The sequence below is a fragment of the Plasmodium yoelii genome (genome assembly GCF_900002385.2).
Source record: "Plasmodium yoelii strain 17X genome assembly, chromosome: 9".
NCBI lineage: Eukaryota > Apicomplexa > Aconoidasida > Haemosporida > Plasmodiidae > Plasmodium > Plasmodium yoelii.
This window is the reverse complement of record NC_036181.2, coordinates 1,875,154-1,893,958: the sequence shown is the minus strand read 5'-3', so window position 1 is coordinate 1,893,958 and position 18,805 is coordinate 1,875,154. Positions and strand designations below refer to the sequence as shown.

At 20.1% G+C, this 18,805-nt stretch overlaps 5 protein-coding genes across 5 annotated transcripts; all 5 read right to left on the bottom strand.

The window, feature by feature from the left end:
* Positions 1-1,405: 1,405 nt before the first annotated feature.
* On the bottom strand, positions 1,406-2,597 carry PY17X_0948301 (PIR protein; the record flags this gene model as incomplete). The annotated part of the gene is made up of 3 exons (XM_034637536.1): positions 1,406-1,468; positions 1,573-2,445; positions 2,583-2,597. 3 exons carry the CDS (start codon positions 2,595-2,597, stop codon positions 1,406-1,408), a joined length of 951 nt encoding a protein of 316 aa, XP_034493490.1.
* Positions 2,598-4,923: 2,326 nt separating this feature from the next.
* PY17X_0948201 (uncharacterized protein) lies at positions 4,924-6,065 on the bottom strand (the record flags this gene model as incomplete). Its single annotated transcript, XM_722517.1, has 3 exons — positions 4,924-5,010; positions 5,100-5,945; positions 6,051-6,065. The coding sequence occupies 3 exons, from the start codon at positions 6,063-6,065 to the stop codon at positions 4,924-4,926; spliced, it is 948 nt and encodes a 315-aa protein (XP_727610.1).
* Positions 6,066-8,403: 2,338 nt separating this feature from the next.
* Positions 8,404-9,518, bottom strand: PY17X_0948101 (PIR protein; the record flags this gene model as incomplete). Its single annotated transcript, XM_022958013.1, has 3 exons — positions 8,404-8,490; positions 8,580-9,395; positions 9,504-9,518. The coding sequence occupies 3 exons, from the start codon at positions 9,516-9,518 to the stop codon at positions 8,404-8,406; spliced, it is 918 nt and encodes a 305-aa protein (XP_022811410.1).
* A 2,818-nt stretch (positions 9,519-12,336) lies between these two features.
* Positions 12,337-13,425, bottom strand: PY17X_0948001 (uncharacterized protein; the record flags this gene model as incomplete). Its single annotated transcript, XM_722225.2, has 3 exons — positions 12,337-12,402; positions 12,507-13,274; positions 13,411-13,425. 3 exons carry the CDS (start codon positions 13,423-13,425, stop codon positions 12,337-12,339), a joined length of 849 nt encoding a protein of 282 aa, XP_727318.2.
* Positions 13,426-15,719: 2,294 nt separating this feature from the next.
* Positions 15,720-16,740, bottom strand: PY17X_0947901 (PIR protein; the record flags this gene model as incomplete). The annotated part of the gene is made up of 3 exons (XM_022958012.1): positions 15,720-15,785; positions 15,874-16,605; positions 16,726-16,740. The coding sequence occupies 3 exons, from the start codon at positions 16,738-16,740 to the stop codon at positions 15,720-15,722; spliced, it is 813 nt and encodes a 270-aa protein (XP_022811409.1).
* Between the last annotated feature and the right edge of the window lie 2,065 nt (positions 16,741-18,805).

Here is an 18,805-nt window from a genome sequence, read left to right as displayed (position 1 = left end):
TTTATTAATTTATATGGTAAAATAATGCTATTTAAGATTAAAAAATGATGATTCATTAAACAATGATAATATAATATGTATTATTGAAATGGCATTTGAGATTAATTGAGTCTTTAACCCTTTATTTATCCAGTTTTTTATAATATAAAACTACAAATCCCCAATTGGATCTTTAACAAAATATATAACATTGATACCTTTATAATGTATTATTATTTATCTTTTCGATAATATTAATGTTTAATTATATGAAGGTTTCACAATAAAACATTATTTCAATATTAGTTATTAGTAGACCATTTTACTAGTTTATATTTATAGGCATATAATGATAACGCTAATTTTATATACCAAATTGTTTAAAGTATTATAACTATAACATAAAATTTTATTATATACTTATATTTTATTTTTTAACTATTTAAAAATATAATTTATTTATACTTCAAAACAATAAAGTTTAAAAATTAATAGTGATTAATCTGTTATAATACCTTTATGATAAATAAATTAATGTATATAGAACTATCCCTATTATTTGAATTTAAAACTTTAGCATAAAATTATAATATATATAATCGAAAGATAAAAGGATAATATGCCTATATCTATAATGTAATTATTTATTAATATGCATATTTTTATTTTATTACTAAAAATGTTAGATACATATTAATATTTTATAGACAATGTTATATTGTCGAATCTCGATCGGTATTTTATGAATCTATATTTTATGATTATCTATTATATATTAGTACTGTGCTTATTAATGTCCAAAACACATATATTAATCCGAATATATATTGTAATGTGGACAAATATTTCAAACGAATATAATTCATACCATCATACATAATAATATTATACAGTTCGTTTATCAAAATATAATTTAAATTAAAAAAAATGATACAAATAATTTTTGCTAAATAAAATGTTTTATCAAACAAAGAAACATATTATGTTATGCATAATTCAATATAATTATGGTTAACAAGCTTTATATAATAAATAATTATGATATATCATAATATGAATTAATATATGCAATATAGACATTTTTTTTAATCATATTAAATCGATATGAACACTAAATTATATATATTAGAAATTATGAAAAAATGTTATACAACCCCATTCATATTAGCTTATACCCCTCCTTGGTTGCATATTTGGGCTTTTGAATTTCATTTTGCGATTAAACATATGAGATGGTACATATATTTAATTAGTGTTCAAATTATAAAAAATTAATACAATATAATACTTAATCCTAACCCCAATATGGGTTCCGCAACATAAAAACTATATAAAAATTATGCAAAAATTACTTCGAAATAGACAATTTCTTAAAATAAATCAATCGTCATATTCAGAATAATTTATTAATGATCAGTTTTCTTCTTTATTTTTTTAGCTTTTCTCTTAAATGTTTTTGAGATCGTTTCCGAAATCCAAATAACGAATACTAATATAAAATGTTAAGAAGCGTATTATTTTTTTGTTAACGTTTACATATATATAATTAAAATAATATTTAAATGTAATATTATTTAATTCCTTATTATTCACCTTATAAGAAATTCCAAAAAAAATTGATATTGCAGCAAATACCGATACAACTGGAATTAATTTACTTACTATCAACGAACTTGATGACGTAATATCAGAATTATGTATATGTGCAGAATTTTGTTCAGAAGTTTCTTCAGAACTTTTTACAGTTTGTTCAGTATGTTTTATAGTATCTTGTGTGCTTATCTCTGGAAGGGGTGTAAAATTGCTATCTTTACTACCTTTACATTCATTTATTAAATTATTATAATCAGCTGATAATATAGACAATATTTTTTTATATGGAATGTTATCAGTGTTATTATAATCTTTGTAAAGTTGTTCATATTGTTTAACAAATTTATCAGATTTTTCCGAACATTTTTTGCAATTTGTCGTCCTTCCATCAAATGCAGAATACATTTCACATAATGATTTAAATGCTTTATAAAAATTAGATATAATATTATTATCTATATCCATACTCAACAAATCATTTTTTTTATCTATGATTTCCTTATAACAATTATAATCACGAACACTTTGTATATTTTTATTATAATGCGTATTTTTTTCTATATGCTCAGTATAAAAGTCGTTTAATTTATTGATTCCGTTTTCTTTTTTTAGGCTTAACATATAACTTAACCATATAATAATGTAATAAACAACATCTGTGTTTTTTTTTGCATTATTTGTAAACGAATTCAAATCCCCAAAGAATGCATTAAACAATTTTAAACATGCAGAATTTATTTTTTCGAGGTTATTATTACAAATATTATTATTACAATACTCTTTGAAATGTTGACCATTAGATAAAAAATAATAGTTTCCATCACTTGTCAATTCATCGGAAAAATATGTCTGTACAGAACTGAACCATTGACACTAAGAAAACATTTAAAAACAATTAATAAAAACGCGAATTATTACAAATTTTATTAAAATAAAGTTTAATGATATTTATATGTAATACAATATCATAAAATGTAAAGGAAATTATTATTATTAAAAAATGTATATACCACTTTCTTATTCATTATAATGGAGTTTTATTTTTGATTTGTAAATTGAGTAAAATCTTGTTGTTTTTATATACTCTACACCAATATGTGACGAAAATGCTCTAATCCTATGTATAACAACTGTCTGTAGTTAAATATATTATATGATTTCCAATATTTAAATTAATATAAAATAATAATACATTTGTATTACTAAAATCATATTATACTTATTTTATGACAATTACCTTAAATAGAGGGTTGCTTAATACATTTTTGATTAAATATAGATATGATGCATTTTATACAAAAAATGTCATTCTTGTTAACATCTGGTATAATTTTATTATAAAAATGGATATACTTTTATTATGAATTTAAAAAATATATACTTATATATATGGTTTACCGTATGAAAGAAAAAACGCCATATATTGTGTTTTAATAAATGGTACCCCAAAACCAATATACTGCAAAAATCGAAACAATTAAGGAACCCATCATTACTATAATCCTTAAAGTATATAAATATATTTTTTCTAATATATTTTAAATATTTATATCTTGTTTCTTATAATATATAATATAGACTTTTCTTAACTTATAACATTTATAAAATAAGTTGCATTGTTCACTTTTTTAATTGCATATACATAAATTTATATTGTTTTTATTTAATATAGATAAATTCATAATCCATTTTAATGAATCATATTACTTTATTTTTATCCTATATACTTCAATTTAAAAATATGCCTTATTGGGTAATTTTATAATATATTTTGCGCATCAGTTCCACGGTTTATAAAATTAGCACTGAACCCCTATTTACTAAGCTATTTATAAGTTTAAATAAGTCTTTAAATGCAGATTATTATTAAAATCATACTTAGTAAATATTAAACATATAAATAACTATTGGTGACGTTTTAAGTATAATAGAAAACTATGTATATTACTCTTTGGTGGGAAGAGATAAGATATATTTCCTTTTTTAATATATAAATTTAGATAAATATTCGTTAAATGTTCTACAATGTTCATTTTTATCTTATATATTTTATTGTTATAGTTATCAATGTATATACATTCAAATAATTTATTAATAATTCTACGATAAAAAATGTTAATTCAGATTATAAAATGATAATTCATTAAACAATGATAATATAATATGGAATAATAAAAAGACATTTAACACTTTCTTCATTGATCCAGTTTTTTAAAATATAAAACTATATATCCCAAATTGAATTTTTAACAAATATATAAAAATGATGTCTTTACAATATATTATTATGTGTCTTTTCGATAATATTAATATTTAATTATATGAATGTTTCACAATAAAATAATATTTCAATATTAATTATTGGTAGAGTATTTTGCTAGTTTATATGTATAGGCATATAATAATAACGCATTATATCTATAATATTATTTATAATTATTAGAACAAAATATGATATGAAAATTTATTAATATAGTTATATTTTATTTTTTTAAAATTTTAAATGTAATATATTTATACATAAAAACTATAAAGCTTAAAAATTAATAGTAATTAATCTAATATTATACCTTTATAGTAAATAAATTAATGTATATAGAACGATTTATATTATTTGAATTTAAAATTTTAGCATAAAATGATACTATACATAATTGTTATTTTAAAGGATAGTATACATATATCTATAATTTAATTTTTTATTAATATGCATATTTTTATTGATTATTAAAAATGTTAGGTGCATAAAATGCCTTTTATAGATAACGTTGTATTATCGAATATCGATCGATATTTTATGTATATCTATTATTACAGTTAGTTATCAAAATCATATTTAAATTAAAACAAATGATACAAATAATAAGTTTATTAAATAAAGAAATATATTATGACATGCATAATTCAATATAGCTCTAGGTTAACAAGTCTTATATAATAAATAATTATGATATATCATAATATGAATTAATATATGCAATATAGACATTTTTTTTAATCATATTAAATCCATATGAACACTCAATTATATATATTATAACTTATGAAAAAATGTTATGTGGCCATTTTCACATTAATGACAGTACCCCTTCTGTAGTTGCATATTTAGGCTTCAGCTCGAGATTAAACATACAAGGATGGTACATATATTTAATTAGTGTTCAAATTATAAAAAATTAAATGCAATATAATACTTAGCCCTAACCCGAATATGGGTTCCACAACATAAAAACTATATAAAAATTGTGCAAAAATTGTGACCCAAAATTACTTATTTTCAAATAGACAGTTTCCTAAAATATATAAATCATTATTACATTCCTGAAATAGTACTACTCTTCGAATCATATATTAATGATTCATTCTCTTCTTTATATTTTTTATTTTTTCTCTTAAATATTGTTTTAGAGCTCTTTTCCGTAATACAAATAACGAACACTAATATAAAATGTTAAGAAGTGTACGATTTTTTTGTTAACGTTTGCATATATTTAATGAAAATAATTTTTAAATTTCTTATTATTTACCTTAAAAAAAATTCCCAAAAAGATTGTTATTGCACTGAATATTGATAAAGCTAGAATTAATTTTTTTACTATCGAGAAGCTTGATGTACCATCACAACTCTCTTCAGAACTTTGCATACCATTTTCTTCTGTTTCTGTCGGTATAAGGGATGGAATTTTGTTACAATCAACGGTATTACTATCACAATAATGTTTTAAATTAATATAATCATTTGATAATGTAGACAATACTTGATAATAGGCGTCATCTTCAGTATTATCAGAATCGTCATTAAGTTCATTATATTTTTTAACAAATTTACTAGCATTTTCTAAATATGTCTTATTTTCTGTGTTGCTTCCACCAAGTTCAGTATATATGTTACATAATAGTTTAAATGCATCATAAATTTTAGACATATTTCCGATATTAGTACTCAACAATTTCTTTTTTCCATCTATGATTTCCTTATAATTTGTATATCCCGTATTATCTTGTAATGACGTACTACAATCTTGACCACTTTGTTTACAATTAGTATAATGCCTATTATTTTCTATACTTGTTTTGTAAAAATCATTTAGGTCCTTGATTCCGTCATACGTCTTTTGATTTAGTTTATAACTTAACCATATGATAATATATCCGACATTATTGATATTACTTTTTTTATTTTTCAGAAACAATTGCTCAAACAACCATAAGCATCCAGCATTTATTTTATCGAGATCAGTCTTACATTCTGTATCCTCTGACTCTTCATTAGAGCAGTAATCCTTAATATCCTGATTTTGATTAAAATCGACTGATTCATAGTTTTCTAAGTCATCGGGTAAATAGTTTCTCAATGTATCAAATTGTTCACACTAAGAAAACATTTTAAAAAGTATAATAAAAATATATGTTAATGAAATTTATAGATTATATAATATCGACAAATACAAGCAAATTTTATTAAAAAATGCAGATACCAGGGTTTTATCCATTGTAATTTTATTTTGTTTATAATATGTAGATTATGTAACATCATATTATTTTATATTTTTTACGCTTAATAAATGACAAAATAATTGAATATAGCATAAAATTGTCTATGGTTAAACACTTTATTATCATTTTTAATATTAATTTAAAGATAATATGGAACAATATAATAACTTTACGATAGTTAGATAAATTATCGTGTTTTGGGAATGTTTAATACATGTTTTACCATATGTGTATAGATACAATTTTACATAAATTGTTATCCTTAATAACACACATGAGCATTATTATAAAAATTAAAGCAACAATGTAACGAATTAAAAATACATCTCTTATACACATGCTTTAATATGGAAAATAAGCAACGCCATATCTTTTGTTTTAATATACTGCAAAAATCGAAAGAATTAAGAAACCCATTATTGCTATAATCCTTAAAGTATATAAATAGTTACTTTTTTAAATATATTAAATACGTATATACCATGTTTTATTCAAATTATTGTATTTTCAAAATAAATTGCATTTTCCCCTTTTTTAATTGCATATACTTAAATTTATATTGTTTTTATTTAATATATATCCATTCCAATTATAGTTAACATTTTCAATAACTTTATTTTTATTCTTACACATTCCGTTTTAGAAATATACTTTATTGGGTAATTTTATAATATATTTTGTCATCCTTTCCTTAAAACAAATATTAGCACTGAACCCATACTTATAAGCTTAAATAAGTCTTTAAATACATATTATTTTTAAAATAATGCTTAGTGAATATTAAACATATATACCTACTGATGATATTTTAAAGTATAATATAAAACTATGTTTAATTAGGTTCTTATATTGCACTTTAATAGGAGAGAGATAAGATATATTAGCTCTTTAATATATATATTTATATAAATATTTGCTAAATATTACACATAATTTTATCTTATATATTCTACTGTTATAGTTAATGTATATCATTCAAATAATTTATTAAAAATTCTATATTTTATGAATTCTATGGTAAAACAACGACAATATAATATGCGTTAATATGGAATAATAAAATGATATTTAACATAATTGATTCTTTAACAGTTTTTTTATTTATCTATTTTTTTTGAATATAAAACCCCATATTCAAAATTGAACCTTTAACAAAAACATAACATTAATACCATTATAATGTATTATTATTTGCCTTCTCTATAAAATTAATATCAGTATTTAATTATAAGAAGGTTTCACAATATATCAATATTTCAATATTAGTTATTGAATAATATTTTGCCAGTTTATATGTATAGGTATATAATGTTAATGTTATTCTATCTATCATATTATTTATAATTATTATAATAAAATATGATAAAAAATTTATTAATATACTTATATTTTATTTTTTAACAATTCTAAATGTAATATATTTATACTTAAAAACTATAAAGATTAAAAATCAAAGTGACTAATATAATATTATACCTTTATGGTAAATAAATTAATGTATATATAAGTATCTCTATTGTTTGAATTTAAAACATTAGCATAAAATGATACTATACATAATTGTTATTTTAAAGGATAGTATACATATATCTATAATTTAATTTTTTATTAATATGCATATTTTTATTGATTACTAAAAATGTTAGAACCATAACAATCTTTTATAGACTATGTTACGTTGTCGATTCTCGATCGATATTTATGAATCTATATTTTATGTTTATCTATTATTAAAGTTCAGTTGTATAACATGATTTAAATTAAAATAAATATGATACAAGTTATAAGTTTTACTAAATAAAATTTTCATAAAATAAAGAAACATATGATTATATTCATAATTGAATATAGATTTGGGTTATCAAGGTTTATATAATAGGCAATTGTGATAAAGCATAATATAAATTAATATATAATCAATATCTATATTAATATATGCAATATAGACATTTTATTTTAATCATATTAAATCGGTATAAACACACAATTGTATATATTATACTTTATGGGGAATATGGTATGTGACCTCTTTCATATTATATTATTCCCCTTATGGTTGTATATTTGGACTTTTGAACTTCTTATTGAAATTAAACATACGGAATGATACATATATTTAATTAGTGTTCGAATTATAAAAAATTAAATGCAATGTAATACATAGCCCTAACCCGAACGTGGGTTCCACAAACATAACTTCAACCCCCACAACATAAAAACTATATAAAAATTATTCACATATTTTGATCAAAAATTATTTTTAAATAGATAGATTCTTAGATATATCAACCATTATTACTATTCCTGAAATAGTCAATCTCTTTGAATCATATTTTATTGATTCATTTTCTTCTTTATATTTTTTATTTTTTCTCTTAATTTTTGTTTTTGAAATCGTTTCCGAAATCCAAATAACGAATACTAATATAAAATGTTAAGAAACATATGATTTTTTTGTTAATGTTTGCATATATATAATGAAAATAATTTTAAAATTCTTTATTATTTACCTTGTAAGAAATTCCTAAAAGAAATGCTATTACACCAAATATCGATAAAACTGTAAATAATTTGTTTGTTACCGATGAACTTGATGATGTATCTTCAGAACTTTGTATAATTTGTTGTGCAGAATTTTCTGTTTTTTCTATCGGTGGAAGAGGTGAAGATTTGAAATGATTACTATTGTTATATTTATTCTTAAAATTATCATAATCTTTTGATAAAGTAGACAATAGTTCTTTATAGTAATTATTATTAGTAATAACAGAATCTTGATTCATTTCTTTATATTTATTAATAAATTTATTAGCATTTTTCGAACAGTTTGAGCAATATGGTGTTCTATCATCAAATTCAACATACATTTCACATAATAATTTAAATGCTTCATAAAATTTAGATATAATATTTTTATCCATATCCAAAAAATATGTTTTTTTATCTATAAGCTCCTTATAATTGCTATACTCTGTAACACCATTTATAGAATTTTTATACCTATTATTATTTATAGTTGTTTTATAAAAAAATTGTAGATTGTTATCATTTCCTGTTTGTTCCTTTAGGTTTAACATATAACTTAACCATATCAAAATGTAATCAACAATATTGATGTTACTATTTGCAACAGACTTAAAAAATTCAGAACTCCCAAATATTTGCTTAAAAAGATATAAACATCCACCATCAATTCTTTCGAAATCACTTTCACACTTATTACGATCACAATAACTATCTAAAAAATTTTTTTCTTTAAATTGATAGTTATTACCACTGTCCAATTCATCAGGAAATTTTTCCCATATACTCCTAAACTTTTCACACTAAGAAAACATTTAAAAACAAATATTATAAATGTATATTATTGAACATTTGATTAAAATAAATTTTAATGATATTTATATGTAATACAATATCAAAAATGCATATACCACTTCTTTATTCATTATAATGGAATTTTATTTTTGATTTGTAAATTGAGTAAAATAATGCTGTTTTATATACACTCCCCCCAATATGTGACGCTAATACTTTGGCCCTATATATAACAACTGTCTGTAGTTAAATATATTATAAGTTTTTCAATAATTAAATTAATATAGAATAATAAAATGATATTATTACTAAAGGAACGTTTTATTTCTTTTTGTGACAATTATTTAAATTACCTTAAATAGAGGGTTGCTTAATACATTTTAGTTAAATATAAATACGATGCATTTTATAAAAAAAATGCTATTCTTACTAGCATCTGGTAAAACTTTGTTATAAAAATATATATACTTTTATAAATAATTTAAAGTATGTTTAAACATAGAAAAGGAATATATTTATATTTTATGTTTTAATGATTGTTCTTCTAAAACTTAAATACTGCATGAATATAAAAAATAAAATGTTCTATTATTACTATAATCCTTAAAAGTATATAAATAGTAATTTTTTTAAATATATTAAATTTTTATATACTTGTTTCTTATAATATATAATATAGTTTTATCTAAAATTATAACATTTACAAAATAAGTTGCATTGTTCCCTTTTTTAATTGCATATAAATAATTTTAATATTATTTTATTTAATATAGATAACTTTACAATCTATGTTAATGAGTACAATAACTTTATTTTTATTCTTATATAATTAAATTTAGAAATATACCTTATTATATAATTTTATAATATATTTTGCACATCTTTCTCACGGTTTAAAACGACAATTAGCACTGGTCCCGTATTTATAAGCTTAAATAAGTATTTTAATGCATATTATTTTTAAAATCATACTTAGTATATATTAAATATTAAAATATAAATAAGTGTTGATGCAAATTTAAATTATAATAGAAAACTATGTGTAATTAGGTTGGTATATTTTAAATTTAGATAGGAGAGATAAGGGAAGTATGCTTTTATAAGACAATTATGTAGCCATATAAGATTTACCTACTCTATATAACTAATTATGTCTTGTATTCCTTTGACATTAAAGCTTTAAATTATGTATATATATTAAAATTATTCATTAAAAATAACTTATAATTATTTTCTAAATATATAGTTTGTTTTTATATTTTATAATAAACTATATTTAGTTCTATGATGAAAAACTATAAAATTATTAATATTATTTTTCTTGGTATTGTTAATTCTAATATTAGCACATTAACAAAATACTGTTAGAATTGTATTATTTCATTTGATGTTTTGTGCATACAATTTTAATTTTATCATACCTTTAATAATATATATAATTAATTTATAGCCATATAACTGCATCAAATAAACATAATATATTTGTCCATATTTAATACTTTATCTATTGTTATTACTATTATTAGTGTTAATGCTATATCACTGTATAGTACAACGAAATAATTAATTCACTCAAGAAGAATACTTTAATCAAATTATTATTTTTCCTTGTTTCATAGTTTTTAAATTAAGCATTCTAGAACATATATTATTTCGCAATAGCAATATATTTAATTATATATTTGTGAATTTGTATATATATAATAACCTAATACAAATATTATTAGTTCAAATTAATTATTACATACTTTTCATATATACTTTTTATTAATATATAATTGTATATGCTTCCTAAATTTAACATATTTCAGTATTATTTATTGGTATAGCATTTTACTAGTTTATATGTATAAGTATATAATAATAACGCATTATATCTATGGTATTATTTATAATTATTAGAATAAAATATGATATTAAATTTTATTAATATATTTATATTTTTTCTTTTAACTATTTTAAATATAATATATTTCTAATTCATATATACTTCAAAACTATAAAGCTTAAAATAAATAGTGATTAATCTAATATTATACCTTTATAGTAAATAAATTAATGTATATAGAACGATTTCTATAATTTGAATTTAAAACATTAGCATAAAATGAAACTATATATACTCAAAAGTTAAAAGGATAATATGCCTACATCTATAATGTAATTATTTATTAATATGTACATTTTTATTTTATTACTAAAAATATTAGATATATAAAACATATTTTATAGATATCGTTGTATTGTCGATTTTATATCGATATGTATGAATCTATATTTTATAATTATCTATTATATATTAGTACTGTGCTTATTAATATCCAAAACACATATATTAATTCGAATATATATTGTAATGTGGACAAATATTTCAAACGAATATAATTATAATTCATACCATCATATATAATAATATTATACAGTTCGTTTATCAAAATATAATTTAAATTAAAAAAAATGATACAAATAATTTTTTCTAAATAAAATGTTTTATCAAACAAAGAAACATATTATGTTATGCATAATTCAATATAATTATGATTAACAAGCTTTATATAATAAATAATTATGATATATCATAATATGAATTAATATATGCAATATAGACATTTTTTTTAATCATATTAAATCGATATGAACACTAAATTATATATATTATAAATTATGAAAAAATGTTATACAACCCCATTCATATTAGCTTATACCCCTCCTTGGTTGCATATTTAAACTTCATCTCGTGATTAAACATATGGGATGGTACATATATTTAATTAGTATTCAAATTATAAAAAATTAAATGCGATATAATACTTAGCTCTAATCCCAATATGGGTTCCACAACATAAAAACTATATAAAAATTATGCAAAAATTACTTCGAAATAGACAATTTCTTAAAATAAATCAATCGTCATATTCAGAATAATTTATTAATGATCAGTTTTCTTCTTTATTTTTTTAGCTTTTCTCTTAATTTTTGTTTTTGAAATCGTTTCCGAAATCCAAATAACGAATACTAATATAAAATGTTAAGAAGCATACGTTTTCTTTGTTAATGTTTGCATATATATAATGAAAATAATATATAAATATTATATTTTTAAATTCCTTATTATTTACCTTATAAGCAATTCCCAAGAAAATTGGTATTGCAACTAATATCAATAAAATTGGAATTAATTTGCTTGCTATCGAACTTGATGTAGCTTCAGAAATTATTTTTTTTATATCTGGAGTGGATGGGAATTTTTCACATTTTTTTTTTAAATTGTCATAATCAGTTAATAAATTAATCAATACATAAAAATAGCGGATATCTTCACCAATGTTATGATCTATGATAATTTTTTTATATGTTTCAACAAATTGATTAACTTTTTCAGAAGATTTCTCACAATTTGAGTCGTTTGTATCAAACTCAATATATATGTCACATAATGTACTAAATGCATCATATAATTTAGATATAATGCTCATATCCATACTCAAAATATAATTATTTTTATCTATAAGATCCTTATAACCATTATAACCAACAATATAATCTATATTATTATTATTATACTTATCACCTTCATTTATATATTTATTATAAAAACTCGATCTATTGCCAGCTTCATTACTTTCGATCAGGCTTAACACATAACTTAACCATATCAAAATGTATTGAACAATATAGATGTTTCCTTTTGGATCCTTTTCAAACGTAGACTTATCCTTAAAGAATTCATCAAAAATATGTAAACATCTAGCATTAACTTTATCGGTATCATCAACACAATTTCCATTAGTACAGTGATCTTTGAAATCTACATCATCTGTAAATTGATAGGTTACACCCTTGTCCGAATTGGAAATCACGTTCCTTAAAGGAGCGAACGTTTTACACTAAGAAAGCAGTTAAAAACAATTAATAAAACGCGAATTATTAAAAGTTTTATTAAAATAACGTTTAATGATATTTATATGTAATACAATATCAAAAAATGTAAAGGAAATTATTATTATTAAAAAATGCATATACCACTTCCGTATCCATAGTGATGGGATTTTATTTTTGATTTGTAAATTGAGTAGAATCATGCTATTTTATATACACTGCATCAAATATGAGACGCAAATACTTTAACCCTATATATAACTGTCTGTAGTTAAATATATTATAACTTTTTAATAATGAAATTAATATAGAACAATAAAATAATATTATTACAAAGAAACGTTTTATTTCTGTTTATGATAATTAGATAAATTACCTTAAATAGAGTGTTGCTTAATACATTTTTGATTAAATATAGATATGATGCATTTTATACAAGAAATTCATTCTTACTAACATTTTGTATAACTATATTATAAAAATGAATATACATTTATAATGAATTTAAAGTATGTTTGAACATAGAAAAGGAATATATTTATATCCTATTTTTTAATGATTACCCTTCTAAAACTTAAATACTGTGTAAATCTAAAAAATAAAAATTATATTATTACTATAATCCTTAAAATATATTAAATTTTTATATATTTGCTTCTAATACTATATACAATGCTTTATTAAAATTAAGGTATTTTCGAATTAAGTTACATCTACATTGTCTATGAAAATTAAATAATTTTATATTGTTTTTAATGAATGTAGATAATTCATAATCCATTTTAATGAACCCGATAACTTTATTTTTATTCCTATATACTTCAATTTAGAAGTATATCTTATTGGGCAAGTTTATAATATATTTTGCCATATTTTCCATTCTTTAAAACAATTTGCACTGAACTCGTACTTATAAGCTTAAATAATTCTTTGAATGCATGTTATTTTTAAAATAATGCTCAGTAAATATTAAAAATATATATCTACTGATGATATTTTAAAGTATGATAGAAAACTGTATTTAACTAGGTTGTTATATTACCTTTAAGAGGAGAGAGATAAGATATATTGCTATTTTAATATATTAATTTAAATAAATATTTTCTAAATGTTTTGCATAGTTCATTTTTATCTTATATATTTTATTGTTATAGTTATCAATGTATATACAATCAAATAATTTATTAAAAATACTATATTATATTAATTCTACAAAAAACAATAATAATATAATATTGAATAATAAAATGATATTTAATATTAATTAAATATTTAACAATTTCTCCATTAATCCATATTTTTAGAATATACAACTACAATTTCCAAATTGAATAATTAACAAATATATAATGTATTATTATGTCTTTTCGATCAAATTAATATTTAATTTATAAAGGTTTCACAATAAAACAATATTTTAATATTAACTATTTCTAATTTCTAGATTATATGTATAGGCATATAATAATGCATCATATCTATAATATTAAACTTTATTAATATACTTATATTTTATTTTTTAACTATTTTAAAATATAATATATTTATACCTCAAAATATAAAGTTTAAAAATTAATAGTAATTAATATAATTCTACCTTTATGATAAATTAAAACGTATGAAGGAACTTCTATTAATACAAGAAAATAATAGTAACTACAATTACAACTTCAAAAAATGTTAGAAGCATAACAATAATTTATAGATTATGTTATATTGTCGATTTTCGATCGATATTACATGTATCTATATTTTATGATTATCTATTATACATTAGTAGTGTGTTTAATTAACATTAAAAATATAATCATTAATATGAAGGTATATTGTAATGTAGATGAATATTCAAAACTAATCGAATTATAATATATACCTCATATATAATAATATTATACTGTTCGGTTATAAAAATACGATTTAAATTAAAATCAATATGTCACAAATAATACGTTTTTCTAAATAAAATTTTCATTAAATAAAGAAACATATTATGATATGCATAATTAAATATAGCCACATATTAACTTTTATATAGGCAATTATGATGTAGCATAATATGAATTAATATATGTAATATAGTTATTTTACTTTAATCATATTAAATCGACACAAACACACAATTGTATATATTATACTTTATGGGAAATATGGTATGTACCCCCTTTCATATTAGATTATTCCCCTTTTAGTTGCATATTTGAACTTTTGATTTCATCTTGTGATTAAACATATAGGATAGCACATATATTTAATTAGTATTCAAATTGTAAAAAATTAAATGCAATATAATACTTAGCCCTAACCCGAATATGGGTTCCACAAAATAAAAACTATATAAAAATTATGCAAAAATTACTTCGAAATATACAATTTCTTAAAATATATCAACCATTATTATTATTCTTGAAATAATCATTACTATTCGAATAATATATTAATGATCATTTTCTTCTTTATTTTTTTAGCATTTCTCTTAAATGTTGTTTTTGAGATCGTTTCCGAAATCCAAATAACGAATACTAATATAAAAAATTAAAAAAATGTACGATATTTTTGTTAAAATTTGCATATATAATGAAAATAATTTTAAATTTCCTTATTATTTACCTTATAAGAAACTCCCAATAAAATTGATGCTGCAACAAATATAATTGCAATTGTAATTATTATATTTTTTGTTACTGAACTTCGTGGACAAGCTACAAATGGTGAGACATAATTACATTTATCACTATATTTACTTTCGAAAATTTTATAATCATTTGATAAACTAGACAATAGTTTATAATAAGAACTTCCTTTATTAATATCTAAAGCATTTTTAAGTCTTTCATATTTTTCAACCAATTCTCCAGCAGTTTCTAAACATGTCTTGCATTCATTATTTTCTTCTGGATCAAATTCACTATACATGTTACATAATGATTTAAATGCATCATAAAAATTAGATATATCTTTAATATCTATATTCATCGATCTTATTTGTTTTTCTATAATATTCTTATTAATCTTATTATCAGTAGATATATTATCCTTATATTGACTATTTTCTTCTATATAGAAACTATAAAAATTGTTTAATGTGGTGGTTTCACTTTCTGTTTTTTGATTTAGTCTATAACTTAACCATAAAATAGCGTATTCAACAAGTATATCACCATCTATAGTATCATCATCAAGCGTATTTAGTAACATTATAAAACCAGAGATAATCTTTTCGTCATCACTACTACAGTTACTATTAGGGCAATAATAATTTAATAAATCCACATCAAAAATTTCTCCCGAGTTGTTCGGATCATGATCAAAAGATTTATCGACCAAATTAATTGATTCACACTACGAATATATTTTACGAATTAAACAAAAAAATGTATTAATATAAATGTTACTAAAATTAAAATTAATATAATTTATAGGAATACAACATACGAATAATATAAGAAAAATGATATATACCACTTTAGAAGACATTATAATGAAATTCTGTTATAATTTGGAGATTATGCGGGGTGATGTTATTTATATATGTTGTATTTACTTAAGCTCTTTATGTAGCAGTTATCTTTCGTTAGACATATTATTCTTAATTTTAATTTCATATAAAATAATAATACATTAGTATTACTAAAATCATATTATACTTATTTTATGACATTTAGCTAAATTAACTTAAATAGAGGGTTGCTTACACATTTTGCCATATGTATATATGATGCATTTTATACAAACAATACAATTCTTACTAACATTTGGTATAACTTTATTATAAAAATGGATATACTTTTATAATGAATTTAAAAAATATATACTTATACATATGTTTTAATATCGAAGATAAATGACGTCATAAAACTTAAATAATGCACAAATATATAAATTTAAGAAAGTTATTATTATTAAAATCCTCAAAGTATATAAATAGTAATTTAATAATATAGACTAAATACTTATATACCTGTTTCTTATAATATATAATACAGTCTTTTCTAAAATAACACTTACAAAATAAGTTGAATTGTTCAGTTTCTATGCAAAATACATAAATTTATATTGTTTTTAATGAATGTAGATAAATTAAAAAATAATTTTAATGAGTCCGATAACTTTATTTTTATTCCTACATATTCCAATTTATAATTATACCATTTGGATAATTTTATAATATATTTTACGCATAATTTCCACGGTTTAAAACGACAATTAGCACTGAACCCGTATTTATAATCTTAAATAAGTCTTTAAATGCCTATCGTTTTTAAAAGCATACTTAGTAGATATTAAATATTAACACATAAATAACTATTATGTAAATTTTAAAGTATGATAGAAAACTATGTTTGATTATATCATTATTTTACCCTTTAATAGGAGAGAGATAAGATATATTGCCTTTAATATATATATTTATATAAACATTTGCTAAATATTATACATAATTTTATCTTATATATTCTACTGTTATAGTTAATGTATATCATTCAAATAATTTATTAAAAATTCTATATTTTATTAATTCTATGGGAAACAGCGACAATATAATATGCATTAATATGGAATAATCAAATGACATTTAACATGAATTGAGTCTTTAACCATTTCACCATTGATTCATATTTTTAAAATATAAAACCACATATCCCAAATTGGATCTTTAACAAATATATAGCAGTGATACCTTTATAATGTATTATTATGTGTCTTTTCGATCAAATTAATATTTAATTGTATTCAGTTTCCACAATAAAACAATATTTTAATATTAATTATTGGTATAGTATTTTATTATTTTATATGTATAAGCATATAATAATAACATTGTTTTGTCATATTATTTACATTTGTTAAAACAAAATATAACATTAAATTTTATTAATATAATTATATTTTGTCTTTTAACTACTTTAAATATATATTTCCAATTTGTATATACTTCAAAATATAAAATTTAAAAATTAATAGTGATTAATCAAATATTATATCTTTATAGTAAATAAATTAATGTATATAGAACGATTTCTATTAATATTAATTAAAAATTGAACATAAAATGATACTATATATAATCGAAAGTTAAAAGGATAATATACATATATCTATAATTTAATTTTTATGTATTACTAAAAATGTTAGATGCATAAAACATCTTTTATAGGTATTGTTGTTGAACCTCGATCGATATTTTATGAATCTATATTTTATGACTACCTGTTATATATTGGTAATATGTTTAATTAATCTTAAAAACATACATATTAATATGAAGATATATTATAATGTAGGCAATTGTTCCAAATGAATCATCTTATAATAATACCCAACCTCATATATAATGCTATTATTACATTTCAATTGGCATAGTATAATTTAAATTAATTGTAGCACAAATTATAAGTTTCACTAAATAAAATTTTAATCAAATGAAGAAACATATTATGTTATACATAATTCAATATAACCACATATTAACAAGTTTTATATAATAAATAATTATGATATATCATAATATGAATTAATATACACAATATAGACATTTTAT